This window comes from Thunnus albacares, chromosome 15, assembly GCF_914725855.1.
Source record: "Thunnus albacares chromosome 15, fThuAlb1.1, whole genome shotgun sequence".
Taxonomy (NCBI): domain Eukaryota; kingdom Metazoa; phylum Chordata; class Actinopteri; order Scombriformes; family Scombridae; genus Thunnus; species Thunnus albacares.
Window position 1 is genome coordinate 14,413,959 of NC_058120.1, and position 15,030 is coordinate 14,428,988.

Consider the following 15,030-nt stretch of genomic DNA (forward strand, 5'->3'; position numbering starts at 1 on the left):
TTGCTCCATTTAAATGTTAAATGTAGCAGCCTAGCAACCCTTTAAAAAATTTTTTTATTGCAGTATCATAACATTTTCTCATCGAACAATGTAAACTTTGCATGTCAGAAAGCACCAGTTTGTATGCATTTCAGCAGGTGCACAGCCACCTTTGTACCTCCCTCAGCTCTGGGGAGGGGCTTTTGTGGTTACACCTTCAACCTGCAAACCTGCAGACCTGTGTTGAGTGGGTGTGCCCCGATACTGAGAAGCTTTGATGACACACATAACGCCACAGTTGCTTCGTACACAGTAGTACGGGACAGTCATGGGGAAGACAGGTGGAAGAGGCGACTTTGAATGGGTCTACAATGACCAGCCGCACACTTCAAGAAGAAAAGAAATACTGGGTAAGAACTTTTAATGGGATGAAAAAGCTTTGTCAACACCGAGAGAATTTCTGGTTTATTTGTGTGAGAAGTTTTAAGTGTGAGTTTTTCTTAGCCTGCTTATAAAATCGTAGCCGGTTAAACCTGTTTACTAGCTGTTGCTTAACGAACTATCGGTCAACAATGGATGCAGTGGAAATATCCTATAGAAACTGCCTTGTTAATTAAGATGAACACCATTTCGACGAAGTAACTTACATGTTAATGAGCGTTAAGCATAAGAAGAAATATTCTGTTAAAATTCCTTTAAAACTGCAGATTTTGAAGGTCACGATATTAATTAATGTAATTCAGCGGATATGGATGTTAAAGATGAAAATACAGTATTATTTCCTTTTAAAAAGTGAGCTTCAATCGATCACATTTATGGCTGTTTATCACATTGCCTCCTCTCACAGTTGACTCAAATTTTGAGGCTTGCATCATTTATTTACTTACTTTTATTTTGTAAACAAACGTCAGTTCTTCTTAGAAATAGCAAAGTCAGAAAAGTGCCTGTAAAAAAACGAACAAATAAAAAACAAACAAACAAGTGACTCCTGGACCCCGACCCACCCATCCCAACCCCAGGGCAAAAGGCATGATGTTAAAGTTAAGATACTCGGATAAGTATGAGAGGTGTGGAAATATTTCAGTCTCAGTCAAGTGACTATTTAATACCAGAAGCTTACTTAAAAAACTTGATAATGCTCATAATTAAATAAAAAGCAGGGGTTTAGTCTCTCTTTATGTAAACCTATCCGCCTCTGTCATCTTTTTCTCTGACCTGCCAGACAATAACAGCACATTGATAACAGGTGCAGTTCATAATGCCTCCGGGCTTGCTAAGTAACAAGACACATTCCCCGCTAACGACAAACACAGATAGAAAACCCTGCATGAAGTGAGAAGAAAGGCTTTGTGGGTGTGAGAGGATCCCTGAAACAATACCATTTATTCACTTAAACCACAGCTGCTGTCATCAGGTGATTAATGCAAAAGAATACTTGTCTAAACTGTGTATTGATTGCATGATCAAGGATATAATTTGTGATTTATTATGTAATTCGATTTTAAAAAGAGATTAGGTCTCAACCTGCTAATATATATTTGATCCTGGCTTTGTCCAGCTGTTGCATGACTGCTCTGGTGTGAAGGAAAGATCTAGAAGGTGTTGGGTTGTTTGACACCATTGACCCTTGAATTATTAAGGCGTTTTGTTTTAATTATCCTCTGCCCTGCCCTGAGGGGAGAGGCAAACGGATGTTCGTGTCAGAGGTCGCTGTGTTGCATTTGCTTTTACATTGTCTTGTGGGATATTTTAACGGACAGGTGGTCTTATGAACTGGATGGCTTGTTGTTTGGCAGGTGTAGGCTCAACTCACATAGACCTCATATTATCCTGCACATTCACTGGACATTAGCACCTGCCATTACAGTAGCTTGTGAGGTCATAAGGATTAATTATTGTGACACTTTTTGATATTTGATCATTTTCAGCAGTTCTAGAAAAATGAGTTCTGAACAATGCACAATTTAATCTGACCTGTCTAATTGACTTGTACTTTTAACTGCTTTAACTTTAAGCTGCAATTCAGTGATGGCTGTACAAGGTGTTCCACACAGCCGCTTTAAAAAGTCTAAGCCCTTTCTTTTATGACGTCTGGTTATTGATTCAACTTTATGCCCTGGATGGGTGGGATACAATAGAATCAAGTGAAGAGGTGTAGCCTATAAACATTGCTAATAGTAAATCAAGCAAATAACTAATTGAAAGTGAGCTCATCATACAGTACGTTATAAAGGAGTTTGCTCTAAAGTTTAGTTTGGAACTGTATATTTACAAATTACCCTATTAAAATACAGACTGTAGGGAATTCCTCTTAGCTAAACATTAACTGAATAAATAGGGTCTGGTTGTAGAGGGGAGACCTAGCGTGCAATGCAGAAATGCCACTGAATCCAGTCTCTGGTGTCCTAAACCTTTTGTTACCTTGGTGAGCCCAATTTGCATAGAGCCATTACATAATTGGACTGAAAGCAAAGAAGCAGGCTAGATTTGCATGCGCCATCACCTGATGGTGCATCTTTCCCATCTAAAGCTGGGGTTGGCTCATCACCCGCCATGATCCTGAATTTTGGATCCCCTGACAAGCCTCTCCTAATTTCTTTGCTTTAAATCTTTTACTTGTATTAAGGTGTGACCAGCTCAACAGATCAGAACTTGTACATCCAAATGAGTGGATCATGTCAGAAATGTCTTTTTGTAGTTCTTTTTGTAACAGTAATTGTTACTGTTTTTGAACCACTCCCTTATATCTCCCCGTGTTTCATGTCCCTCAGTAAAACAACATCCCTGCCAATTAAAAATAACTTTTGTCAGAAGACTTTTCCCAGGAGAAGGGCTGGTACCATACAGCATGCTTCATTGTGTTCATCTGCACAGTATCGTGTCACATTATGACAGGTTGATAAAATGAGAACAAGGTTTTGAAATTATTGTTGATTTTCCTTTTCATTTTCTCTTTCTCCTTCTTCATCACCTTCGCATTTTATTCCCTTTACTATCCTCTGCTTTTCACCTCCCTATCTGTTGTTTTTCCTAAACCTTTGATCCTCTTCTACATTTGATACTTCTTTTCTTTCCTACAACCTCCTCGTGTTCCTTTCCATCTCTTTCTACCTGCCTCTCTCCTCAGCCAAATATCCAGAGATCAAGTCCCTGATGGGTCCAGACCCCCAGCTGAAGTGGGTGGTATCAGGCATGGTCCTAACCCAGCTCTTGGCCTGTTACCTGGTTCGCGACCTCTCCTGGAAGTGGATCTTCTTTTGGGCTTATGCCTTCGGTGGCTGCATTAACCACTCCTTGACCCTGGCTATCCACGACATCTCTCACAACGTGGCCTTTGGCAACAAGCTAGCAAAGTGGAACCGCTGGTTTGCCATGTGGGCCAACCTGCCCATTGGGGTGCCTTACTCCGCCTCCTTCAAGAAGTACCACGTCGATCACCATCGGTATTTGGGAGGCGACCAACTGGATGTCGACATCCCTACAGACTTTGAGGGATGGTTCTTCTGTACACCTGCCAGGAAAATCCTCTGGCTCTTCCTCCAGCCCTTTTTCTATGCCCTGCGCCCCTTGGTGGTCAATCCCAAACCAGTGTCACAGCTGGAGATCCAGAATGCAGTTGTTCAGCTCACAGTAGACTTAATTATCTACTATCTGTGGGGGCTGAAGCCCATCGTTTACCTCATTGCAGGATCTATCCTGTGTATGGGACTGCATCCTATCTCTGGGCATTTCATAGCTGAGCATTACATGTTTCTGAAGGGTCATGAGACATATTCTTACTATGGATCACTGAACTGGATCACCTTCAATGTTGGGTATCACATGGAGCACCATGACTTCCCAAGCATACCTGGCAGTAAACTACCTCAGGTGAGGCTGTGATGCTGTGATAAACCATGCTTTTTTTTCCATGACAGGGAAAATTTGGTCTCTGGAGTCATTTTTTCCAAGACTATTATTAGTTGAGTGGTTGACAATAAGGACACCTACAACATTAACATCACTGCTAGGTGTGTGCAGATAAGATGGGCCTCTCCTGTCTTTCAGAGTCTAAACAAAAAGGTATCAGCAAATGCCACACATCAGATTTTTTCTATCAACTGCAAATATTTAGCAGATGAAAGGACAGGTTTTGTAACTGATTAACTGCTGCCTTTGTAGCGCCACTAGAACATGAAGAGGTCTGTTTCAAAGTGAGTTCTCTGCCTACACCTTTAGTTTATGAACTATTTTTCATATTAACAGAGGGAATATTTGTTTTTTTTAGGCACAATAATTCATTTTTGAACTATCAAATATACTTTTTCAGGATATTATTTCAAAATGTCACTTAAAAATGTCATCCTGTACTAAAACAGCAGAGTATTAAAATCAGGCTGTGTTGATGCCTGTGGCCACTGCTATTATCAGAAATGTACCTGGTGGTGTTTTGATACGAGGCCTTTATAAATAGATACCATGCAATGCACTGTCATGCTCCGGTTCAATGTGTCTGTATCTGATTGTCATAGTGAAATAAAGTGTTGTGTTGAATTTAGAGATGTGCTCCTGACACATTACACTTGCATTTTAAATGTCAGATGTATTCTATGTGATTTTTGATTTCCATTCTTACACTTTTCTAAGCTCTGATTCTCACTCGTGTTTTTTTTTTTTGGTTGCCAGGTGAAGCAGATCGCAGCAGAGTATTACGACTCCCTGCCTCAACACACCTCCTGGACCCGGGTATTATGGGACTTTGTGTTTGACGACAGCATCGGCCCCTATGCCAGAATCAAACGGGAATACAAGCTAAGCAAGCAGGAATAGATCTGTGACTGTGTTTCCCTCCAAGACAGGAAAGGGAATTTGAGTCGTAAAAATCTATGGACTACTGTTAAATATCATTATATCCTCTAGTTTAAATGTTTTTTCCCACGTAGTGTGTGGTTGTCACTGTATGGAAAACGTATAACATGTTGAACATCCTCAACTTAAATCACAGTAATACATAGTTCATCAAAATGGGCAGAATTCAGATACAGCTTGGATGGTTTCTTCACACCATTATTTATTCATGATTCTATTCCTGCTATAAACAGATGACCCATCATTGTAGTGATGATGTTTCTTTGTACCCAAAATGATGTTGAAAAGCTGTGATTTTCTTATCTGTAGTTTGAGACAACAGATGATAGTATTCAACAGCAATAAACCTCATATTTTTGTTAAAGGTAAAGGTCACACACATTCTCATTAAGTTTTCCAGACATGACTGCCTCTATAGATTTCTTTTCCTGCCTACAAGCAATACGTCAGGCCTCTTAAGGATTTCTCAATGTGATAATTAAGGCATACAAAGCCTCTCAGATTACCCAATACAATTTCACATCCATCACGCAGAACAGTGCTGAGGTGGAAAATGAGCATTGAAACTTACCTGTCAGTAAGAGGAGCCTTTTCTTCAGTGATGCCTCATTCTGCTTGTTCACAGCTCTGTCTTGCTGTAAACTGTTTGGTTATGTCTACAGGGAGCGGACAAAATAACAAAAACTTTATAATGCAAAAAAGTAGTTCTTTTGAACATTTCAGTTAGTTTTTTGCTGTAGGGGTGTTGAATGAAGTTGATGGTCATCTTTGAGGCTGCATTTTTCATATGTTGTTCATCAAAAATCCCATAGAGTGTTAAGGTAGTGCCAATTTTATAAAAATGAGACTTATTGGGATGAGTACCCATCACCATTTTCATGCAAATATACAGGGAAAACATGCTACAGGGCTAGAAATAGGACATACTCCCTCAATTGCTTGTCCAGCACAAAATATACAATTTTATGTAATAAGGTGAGGAGCAAAGTCTCAAGAAAACCGCATTTGCAAAGAAAAGCAGTAGTCCCTCACCAACAGGATAATGACAGCATCACAAACTACAGCAAATCAACACTTCTGACCATCTGAGTTAAAAAAAGAGCTTAATCAAATTAGTACTGTTGGTTTACTGTATTGTATGGTGTTTGTTATTTTGTCCACTCACTGTATGTATAATTGAATCGATGTGTTATGATAAGCATGATCTTGTGTCCTATATAAATATCCTATATAAAAAAGTAAAAGATTGTTATAAGAAGAAACTACTAAAAATAATGAGTTTACTGTTATTTGTCATTTCCTGTTTGTGGTAACCAGATGTCTTATTCTCAAGCGACCCTTTTTTTATTTAAACATATTTAAAATACACCCTGAAGGTGAAAACCACTTTAACTTTCCACACATACTGTATGTACCAAAACACATGGGACTTCCGCTCGAGATGGTAAGTGAAAACACACACACACACACACACACACACACACACAGAACAGGATATTGCGCAGATGGTTGACACGTCTATTGGTTTTGTTTGAATGAATTTACTTCCAGCTTTGAAATCAGAACGTAGTTGAGAGCGAACAGAGTGGATAGAATGCAACAACCGATATTCAATCAAATCCTTCCTTCAAAGACACATTTAGCTACCATCACATAGGCCTACTGTACCATTCACTTTCTGCACATTCTTATCTAGGTAAAATTTGCATATTGCCAGAGCAACCCCCTCATTTTTTTTTCACATTGCTACCATTATCAAGTTCAACATGTCATATATATAGAGGGAAATCTTCATGGAAACAAACCACTATAATAAATGTACCACCGTTTGTGTGTTTTTTTTCCTTTTTATTACTTCTCAAACCAAATGAAAACTAATTTATAGAGGTGGGGTTTCATGCATACTCGGGAGGTTCACAAAGTATAGGATGACTAATAGATAGTACTACATTGTTTTATATCTAGGTAAAACCAGGTGGCACATTTACAGTTATCGGCCTGTTTTGTGAATGATCCCCAAGTTTTAAATGATCTCACACATCTGAACAGGTAGAGAGAAACCTTTACCTCGGTCACACTGGAGTCATAGAGCAGACTATTATTTCTCATGTTATTGACTTCCTTGATTAATTGCCAAAAATTGCTCATTTGTAACGTGTTATGCCTTGGATGTGGAGGAAAGGGGTAATTTCAAAGGCTAATTGTGATTCAAACATTGAAGTTTTCCAACATCTCTGGAGAGAAAAGGTTAGACACACAACACCAGTATGAACAAGGTCATAAAAAGCCATTTTTTTTTAAAATATGCCAGTTGAGGGCAGGTGTATCTGCAGCACCGTTTTGCCCATATTGTGCTTGTTATCATCAAATAGTTAGGGATAAACTAAACAAAATAAAAACAAAATAATAGAAAATATAAAAGGCTGACATAAATGGTGTGCAAGTTTCCTTTCTCCTTCTATAATATCAATAAAATACTCATTGTCATCAACAGCATCATCATTATCACCACAGTTTTTTTTAAATAATAAAACAGTAAAAACTTAGAAAACAAAAATATTTTCTTCTTAAGACTTGGACTGAACAGAGAACAAAGAGTTGCAACACCGGGCTGACTGAGTCTATAGGTGCACAGAGAGGACCACAACACCAAACTCAGCACGAATGTCCGTCCATCCCTCAATTCATCTTTTAGTACGTTTTTCATCCTCTGTTGAGTTCATCAGTCCTTTAATCTTTCTTTATACATACTTCTGTTCCTTCTGCTGCCTCTTTCTCATTAATCCCTTCTCTCTTATCTCTGTTTCTTTCTTCCATTTTTGCTGTCCAGCAGACTCAAATGTTGGCACAACATCTCTGCAACTTGCATCTTGGCAACGTGAGGTCACAGAAACATTGAGAGAACATTCCCCCCCCCGCCCCCCGGTCCTCGTGTCTGTGCATCTGTGTGTCCATCCTCCTCCAGCTCCTCCTCTTGCTCTCCTCCTACTGTTGCTCAGATGAGATTAGGATGTACTGATTCTGCCGATTTCTTGTCTGATGGCTGCGAGAAAAGAGCACGGCATTTTAGAGAATGAAACAACAAGGCTTGATATGAATTATTAATGATGTCAACAAGCTTTTTGATGTTCGGGTTCTAGTCGACTGAGATGTAAAAAATGAGCGTGTGGGAAAGAATAAAGATTAAACAAGCTTTGCACCACTGGATACTGCAATGACCTTTAAAAGTACTGCATTGCTTACCATTAATGATTTCGTCTTTCACCTTATGCAACTCGCGTACAACCTCGTCCAAAATTTCCTGCGAAACAAGACCTGCTTGTGAGCCTCTTTTCAACAATGCAGGGTGTATAAAATCATCAACAAAGTGTAAAACCCATAAAACCATGTATGTAATAAAACAAGTAACACAATGGAGAAATAAACCAACCTGTTTCATCCTATCGAATTCTGTGTCTGTTTCACCAGTGCTACCAATGGGTCTCACTCTGCAACACAAAAGGATAAACTGATGAGTATAAAAGCAGCATTAGCAGAGTATAACAGACAACACATTTAAGGGTTATGTGTTGTTAAAAGGTTTTTTTATTTTTATAAAATGTAACCACAGTTCAGACTCTTTCTCTGTCCTAGTTCCTGCAGTGCAGAGGAGATTTATGCTGAAATCCCTGTGGTTAATTGCCGTTTTCACATATGAACTCTGTACAATGTCCTGAGAATCAGGTGCGGACATTTTCTGGAGTTGCCCTTTCACACATGTAGCACACAGCAGGAGATTGTCCGTGTCAGACACGTTCTCACCTGCTGGAAATGCGCTGTTTGGTTTAGGCGAGGGGTACAGGAGGCAGGACATGATGCAAAAAAATACACTGCAGTTGTAATTCATCATTTTTAAGCTTTTCATCAAAAATAAAATTGCTTTTATTTTAGGAGAAATCACAGCGATAGATTCACAGTGGAGCATATATGCCCAGTCAAAACAATGCAGCTAAGCTGGCCTGCTGTATTTATCCAGCACCACCCACATATGTAAAATAGTGGCTGTGGATTAGAGGGAAGTTGACAGCTGGAAGTCAAAGACGTCGTATTTGAGTTTATGTTCTGCTTGTTCAACAGTTGTTTGATAATTGCTTGTACCATCTCCCTTACTGCTGGATTTTGTTGCACTTGCGGCAGTGAGCAGTTGTTTCCCACTTGCTCGCTGTGAATTCTGCGAAAAATCCACTACTGTATTCACACATGGGCTCAATCAGACATTACATGGACTTTGTAGTAGGGAGCTGGCAGGATAAAGTCTGTTTAATGTCTGGTCCAACTGATTCAGACAGTGCATGTGTGAAAGGGGCTTATTTCATATTCAGACCACACTCCCTTCACCCCCTTCCCCTCTTATCTGCAGACCTGGACACCAGTGAGGACTTTTCTGCAGAGTTGGATCGCTCCCATGGCTTCTTCACAGCATCTAATAAGCAGGAGAAAATGAATTATGTTAAGTCAAGCAGCCCCACAAATATAAAGTATTCAAAAGAGAATATATTTTAAAACTTGTAGTTTTATGGAACTAATGCACAATCTAGCAATTCAGGCTGTTCTGTACCTGTTGAGTTCTGCTGCCCCCGACCACCAGAGTCGTCCTACAGGAGAGAGAGAGAGAGAGAAATTAATGATCATTTCAAAATATTCATTCAGCAATAAACTGCAAATGATGCCTCGAGTGATTAACACTAAACAAACAGTGAAGAACTAACATTTGGTCACACAGACAAATATCAAGGCTCAAGACTTACTTCATCAGGTTTCTCTGAGGCTTTCCGTCTATGAGAGAGAGAGAAATTAGGAATGTAAGCAAACAGTATTATACAGTAACATGATTCAGTAACAAGATTGCGATGTGGATAAAATACTGTTTCAAAAGAGCTTATTTCCTTCTTGAGATAATCTTTTACAGCAAGGACGGAGAACCAGGGGGACTAAAATGGAAATACTGGTGTTATATGTTATGAACTGGCTGACAGAACAGGGATTTTCTTTGCATGATTCATTTGGGTGAATGGTAAAGGGTGTGTGTGTGTTTGTGTAGTTGTTTTACCTGCGAGCTAGTAAGGCATTCATCTCCTGCATCAGTCCCTCCCCACCACCACCACTGCCACCACTAGACCGGTTGGAGTCACTTTTGCCACTAGATCCGGGCGGACTGCTTTCATCCTGAAGAATAGAACATAGAATGGATTTCACTTGATTTCCCCATAAAAAGACACCATTAACAGGCTCCAACAATAAACTCTTGAGAAAACACTTTAACCAGGGAGGCTCACCCTATGAACTTTACGTAGTTTGGCTCCAGCCAACGCTGCAGCCAGTCCTGAGGGTTGGTGCTGGACCCCAGGCGGTCCCCCAGGAGGCCCTCCACCAGTGGGCAGTGGAGGGGGCATGGGTGGGGGCACTGCCATTGGGGGTGGTGGACCCGGCGGTGGCGGTGGAGCTGGAGGGCCAGCCATGGGTGGCGGGGCCGCAGCTGGAGGAGGCGCCACAGAAAGCATAGCCGGGTGACCTGCAGAGACAGGGGGGCCTGGGAGGGGCAAAATTAGAGACTGGTTAGTGACAGTATCAGCTGACTGACCTTTTTGCCCCTTGGAAGGTTGACTGAACACAGTCCCAGAAATGATAAGCTACACCTATTAACTGCTTAGAGCAAGGCTGCTTGTCTTTGGGAAGGGCTAGTGAAGCAAGTAGAAATGATTGGCGGTGTGATTAAAGCTATTTAAGGTGAAGTGACCTTTGTTGTTTGGTAAACTGGCCTTAAACTGTGGCAGCCATTAGTTTTATTTCATTTCAGTGTGTAAATCAACTTGCAGAGACTTGAAATTAGCTTGTGATAGGTCATCCATCACAGTATTGGCTTATTTTACTATAAAATCATTTTTATTTGGCAAAGTTACATTATCATCTCATGGTAACACAGTTACAAACAAGGACAGTTTTGACTCCAACTCGGTGGTTCAGTAAGTGCTTGTGGGAAACTGAAATATTCAAGGCAAACTGCTTAAGTCTGCATACTTTCTTTTTCACACTGTCTATGTTTGCAACGCAGCTGGAGAAAGTGGCAGTGGCAGCAAAATAAAACAATAAAAAACTCCTTGAGTGCATCATCAAGAAGAGCTATCAAAACAGTTACTGCCTGCAACCGCTTTACCATGTGAATGACTGATAAAGAGAAGATAATGGTGACAAAATGTTGAACTCATTAGATTCAAATAGTCAATCTTAAAATGTGTATATGTAAAATGTACAGAATGCATTGAATTCATAGAATTATGACAATGATATGTTTCAATTGTGTTGCTTCTGTACTGGATTTGGAATGAAACAATTACTGGATTAAAGGTTGTGCTGACTTTCAGTTTTAATTTGAGCAGCGTGTGACTATGCTTTGGCTTTCAGGGGAGCTCACTTTTTTTTTTTTTTTTTTTTTTTTTTTTTTAAATCGGGGGAGAAATTTGGGGTAAATTTGCAAATAAGCTTCCTTGTTTTCTTTTTGACATATCTGTGTGCTGACTACAAAACAGAAATGAGTAATGGTGATTCAGAGAAATGCAGAGTAATGCACAGACTGAGTGGGACTAAGAAAGTTAGTTTTTTTCCTGATCTTTGAGATAAAGTGAGTTTATGATATTATGCTGCCACGCTTCGATGGTGACTGCAAAAATAGCATGCATGCCAGTATCTTTATTAAAGTGAGTTAGTGATGAATCATCTACATGCATGAATCATACATCAATAATAGCCTAATTTTATGCATGATCCATGACGATGCAGATAAAGAAAAATCGAAATGCATGGCAAAAATAGCATACTGTCAATATTTTAGAGACCCCCCCAAATTTTCACAAATCATGTTTTCAAGGGAGCTAATGTCTTATTAAGAGGAGCAAAGTTCACCCTGGCTCCCCTGTAGTTCGCACCCTGAATTTGAGGTTGTTTACATCCGTGTCTAATGAACAGTGTTGAAATTGTAGCCCTTTTATGGTACTTCACCAGTTTTGGGACAGAGGGTAATTGCACAGTGAAGGGTAAAGTTAAATGAAATCATCATATTCAAAATTTGTTTGCAGAGCCTTTGCATTTAATAACTGGCTAGAGTCTACGAGCCGCAGACATCAGGACGCATTAGGTACCCTGCCTGGTGATGATCTGCTGTGCCTGTGATGCTACTGTCTTCGCTTTTTTACGTTTTTTTTTTTTTTTTTCCTTCTCTCTGGTTTTAAGCAAGTGAAAAACCTACTGAAGTCAAGTGACTGACTTGGCCTGTCAAGAATATAGCACTACTGGGTCATAAAAACTCCTTGGTTGCATTTTTGGTATGTTTAATGTTTAATTAAATTATTATGCCTGAATTTCATTTAGCTGCTTCAGTTTCAGGGTCCTGGTATTGTGCATGCTGGCTCACTGTCACACTGTCATGATTTACTGTGACACTTATTAGTAACACCTGTGCTTTTCCTTCTATGCATTGTGCAAGTTTATCAATACTTTTTAAGGTGCAGCACAATCACACAGGCGTTTTCAATCACTCTGGCTGATTAGACCTGAAGACAGATTAAAGTTGGGTAGAGCTATCTTGGAAAACATGATGTCACCAAACTCTATGCACTAATAATAATAACAAGGGTGAGCTGTCAGGGCAACAGGGTGAGGGAGATCAGGCACAGGCTGTTCACACCCACACAGACCTGAGGCCCTGTTCACACCTGGCATTACAATACGTCTTAGGTGATCCGATCACAAGTGGACAGCTCTAAGTACAGGTGTGAATGCACCCAAGACACATTGAGATCCAATCGCTGAGACCACATTTGGAGGTGGTCTGGGCTGCATATGGCCACATTCTTTTAGGGTTAGGGGGGACTGAGCAAATCTCAGGAGAGACTCAGCAGCCAACGTTTTCTGTTTAGAGGTGGCTGAGATTGTCACTAAATGAGAATAGCTGGTCCACCTTAAAGGCCAGTCCACCTTAAGGTCGCCAGCCTCACCATCACACATCCGCTGGCTCCCACCTTAAGGTGGACTGACCTTTAAGGTGGACCAGCTATTCTCATTTAGTGACAATCTCAGCCACCTCTAAACAGAAAACGTTGGCTGCTGAGTCTCTCCCGAGTGAGGCCTATTTGGGTTGAAGAGTCAATGCAAAAAACAAAAAAACAAAACAAAACAAAATAAAACAATAACAACAATAACGTGCATTTGGTCTTTGCAAACGGTAATGATGTACGTGTTTATTTGCATACAGAGCGGGGAAGTGAGATCTGATCACAAGTGGTCATTCAAGACGCATGTGGACACGCATTTTAATGCCAAGTGTGAACTGACGTACTCAGAGCCGTCCACTTGTGATGAGATCACCCAAGACTAATGCCAGGTGTGAACAGAGCTTAAAGAGGTCTAATCAGGCCAGATAAGTGAAAACAGCTGTGTGGGTGGGGCTATACTGTGCATGTTTTTGTTGCTCATGTTCTTGGTGAGGTGCATTCACTAGAGCTTAAGTCACAACACACTCTTTTACACACATACTCACAAACACACACACGCGCGCACACACACACACACACACAGTATACACATCTAACATTCCTCTGCTGAGAGAATACCTCCTCCTCTCTCCACCTCATACTTACTGCTGCTGGCCATGGGGGCCTGCTGGGGGATGGGGGAGGGGGTCTTCTTGGGTGAGCCCCCGTCAGACAAGGCAGTGTAAGAGGGGGGCGAGGAGGAGGAGGAGGAAGTGTTGGTGGGGGGCTGGGCCTGCTGGTGGTACACCTGCTGCTGTTGATGCTGGTGCTGCTGTTGCTGTGGGTGGAAGGTGGATGAGTACTGGGGCTGGTGGCTGGGGGCGGGACCTGGGCCAGTCTGACCTATCAGAGGAGGCAGGGGGATGGCCTCGCAGTACTGCGGGGTGAGTGGCAGGTGCTGAGAATGAGGAGAGTAGCAGTCGTCTGGCTGGCCGTTGGAGTGAGAGTGGGGGTACTGGTGGGGGCCTGTCACGGCGCTTGGGTCAAGCGGTGGGGGCTTCATCCTAGCGCTCACGGGCGGGAGGGGGTGAGCCAACGGGAGGACGGGCTGCGGGGGCATACCCTGCCTCACATGCATGGCCATCATAACTGGAGGGGAGGTGGAGGGGGGCAACTGGGCATACATTTGCTGCAAATGAGAGGCGGACCAGGTGCCGTGTTTAGGGGGGAGCATGATGTCTTGTTGCTGCTGTTGCTGTTGAAGGTGTAGGTGGCGGGCTGTTGTGGGAGGAGACAGGGGGATCTGACGGACCTGTCGGCCCTGGGTGGTCACTCCTGCCTGGACTGGGGAAAAGGCTGAGGCGAGCGAGGTGGAGAGCTGGGAGGAGAGCTGGGCCTTGTCCCTAGCAGCCCCCGCCTCTTTCTCTTGGCAGGGAGAGGAGGAGGCGGAGGAGGGAGGAGAGGAGGAGGCCACGCGAACGTAGGAGGGTGGCAGTGTGCTAGCTCTGTACTGTCTGTACTCGGGAGGAGTGTCTGGGTGGATGGGAGGAGTGGACACTTTATATTGGAGGGTGGAAACGACTGTGACGGGCAGAGAGAGAAAGACAGAGAGAGGAGAGACAGGAAGAAGAGGAGGAGGAGGAGGAGGAGATGCAGACGAAGAGAAGGACGAAAGGAGGGCAACAAACAAAGGAAAACAGAAAAGAGAAAAACGTGAGAAGAATGAAAAGCAACCAACTGAGCAACCAAGCAAGTAAAAGATGAGAAATCAGGAGCAATCCAAAAAACAGAAGCCGATCGCAAATAAGAAAGAATTAAAATATCATAAAAAGAACAAGCAGCAGAATGCAACATGACTGAGCCATGATCAGAAAGCATATGGCATTTCCCCCCAACAGTAGCTGGAAGAAAAGAGATGGCAGTAGGGCATGTTGCAGGGACGGGCAGGGGTACTGATATCACCACTGATAGGGACAAAGGGGGATGTTTAAGTCTGTAATGTGTATTTAAGGGGCAGACTTGAACATTTATATATGTGTATGGATAAAAAAGCATAAGGGTATACAGACTGGGGAGCAGTGGTTGAAACTAAAGTGGGAACACAAACCACACGGGGAGAGCCTTTTTACCTCTAGAAACCTGCTGTATCAGGGTCTGGAATCTCTGGTATTTATCAATGATGGAACAACCTGTTTGC

General features: G+C 41.9%; 2 protein-coding genes across 4 annotated transcripts in view; one reads left to right on the forward strand and one right to left on the reverse strand.

Moving 5' to 3' along the window:
* Positions 1-205: 205 nt before the first annotated feature.
* degs2 (delta(4)-desaturase, sphingolipid 2) lies at positions 206-6,741 on the forward strand. Its single transcript, XM_044374956.1, has 3 exons — positions 206-389; positions 3,107-3,849; positions 4,645-6,741. The coding sequence occupies exons 1-3, from the start codon at positions 308-310 to the stop codon at positions 4,786-4,788; spliced, it is 969 nt and encodes a 322-aa protein (XP_044230891.1). The 5' UTR covers positions 206-307; the 3' UTR covers positions 4,789-6,741.
* evla (Enah/Vasp-like a) overlaps positions 6,349-15,030 on the reverse strand; it is a 39,300-nt gene continuing 30,618 nt past the window's right edge. For all 3 annotated transcript variants that reach the window (XM_044374953.1, XM_044374952.1, XM_044374954.1), the window contains 9 exons: positions 13,500-14,414; positions 10,143-10,396; positions 9,917-10,032; positions 9,615-9,642; positions 9,425-9,461; positions 9,229-9,289; positions 8,258-8,315; positions 8,071-8,128; positions 6,349-7,870 (listed from right to left, as the gene is read on the reverse strand). In XM_044374953.1, coding sequence (XP_044230888.1) covers positions 7,833-7,870; positions 8,071-8,128; positions 8,258-8,315; positions 9,229-9,289; positions 9,425-9,461; positions 9,615-9,642; positions 9,917-10,032; positions 10,143-10,396; positions 13,500-14,414 — 1,565 coding nt within the window. In that variant the 3' untranslated portion in view covers positions 6,349-7,832. The remainder of the gene's footprint in view (positions 7,871-8,070; positions 8,129-8,257; positions 8,316-9,228; positions 9,290-9,424; positions 9,462-9,614; positions 9,643-9,916; positions 10,033-10,142; positions 10,397-13,499; positions 14,415-15,030) is intronic.

Coding starts and splice junctions, on each gene's coding strand:
- degs2 (XM_044374956.1), top strand. CDS start 308: ATGGGGAAGACAGGTGGAAGAGGCGACTTTGAATGGGTCTACAATGAC. Junction 390..3,106: donor AAGAAGAAAAGAAATACTGG/GTAAGAACTTTT, acceptor CTCTCTCCTCAG/CCAAATATCCAGAGATCAAG. Junction 3,850..4,644: donor CTGGCAGTAAACTACCTCAG/GTGAGGCTGTGA, acceptor TTTGGTTGCCAG/GTGAAGCAGATCGCAGCAGA.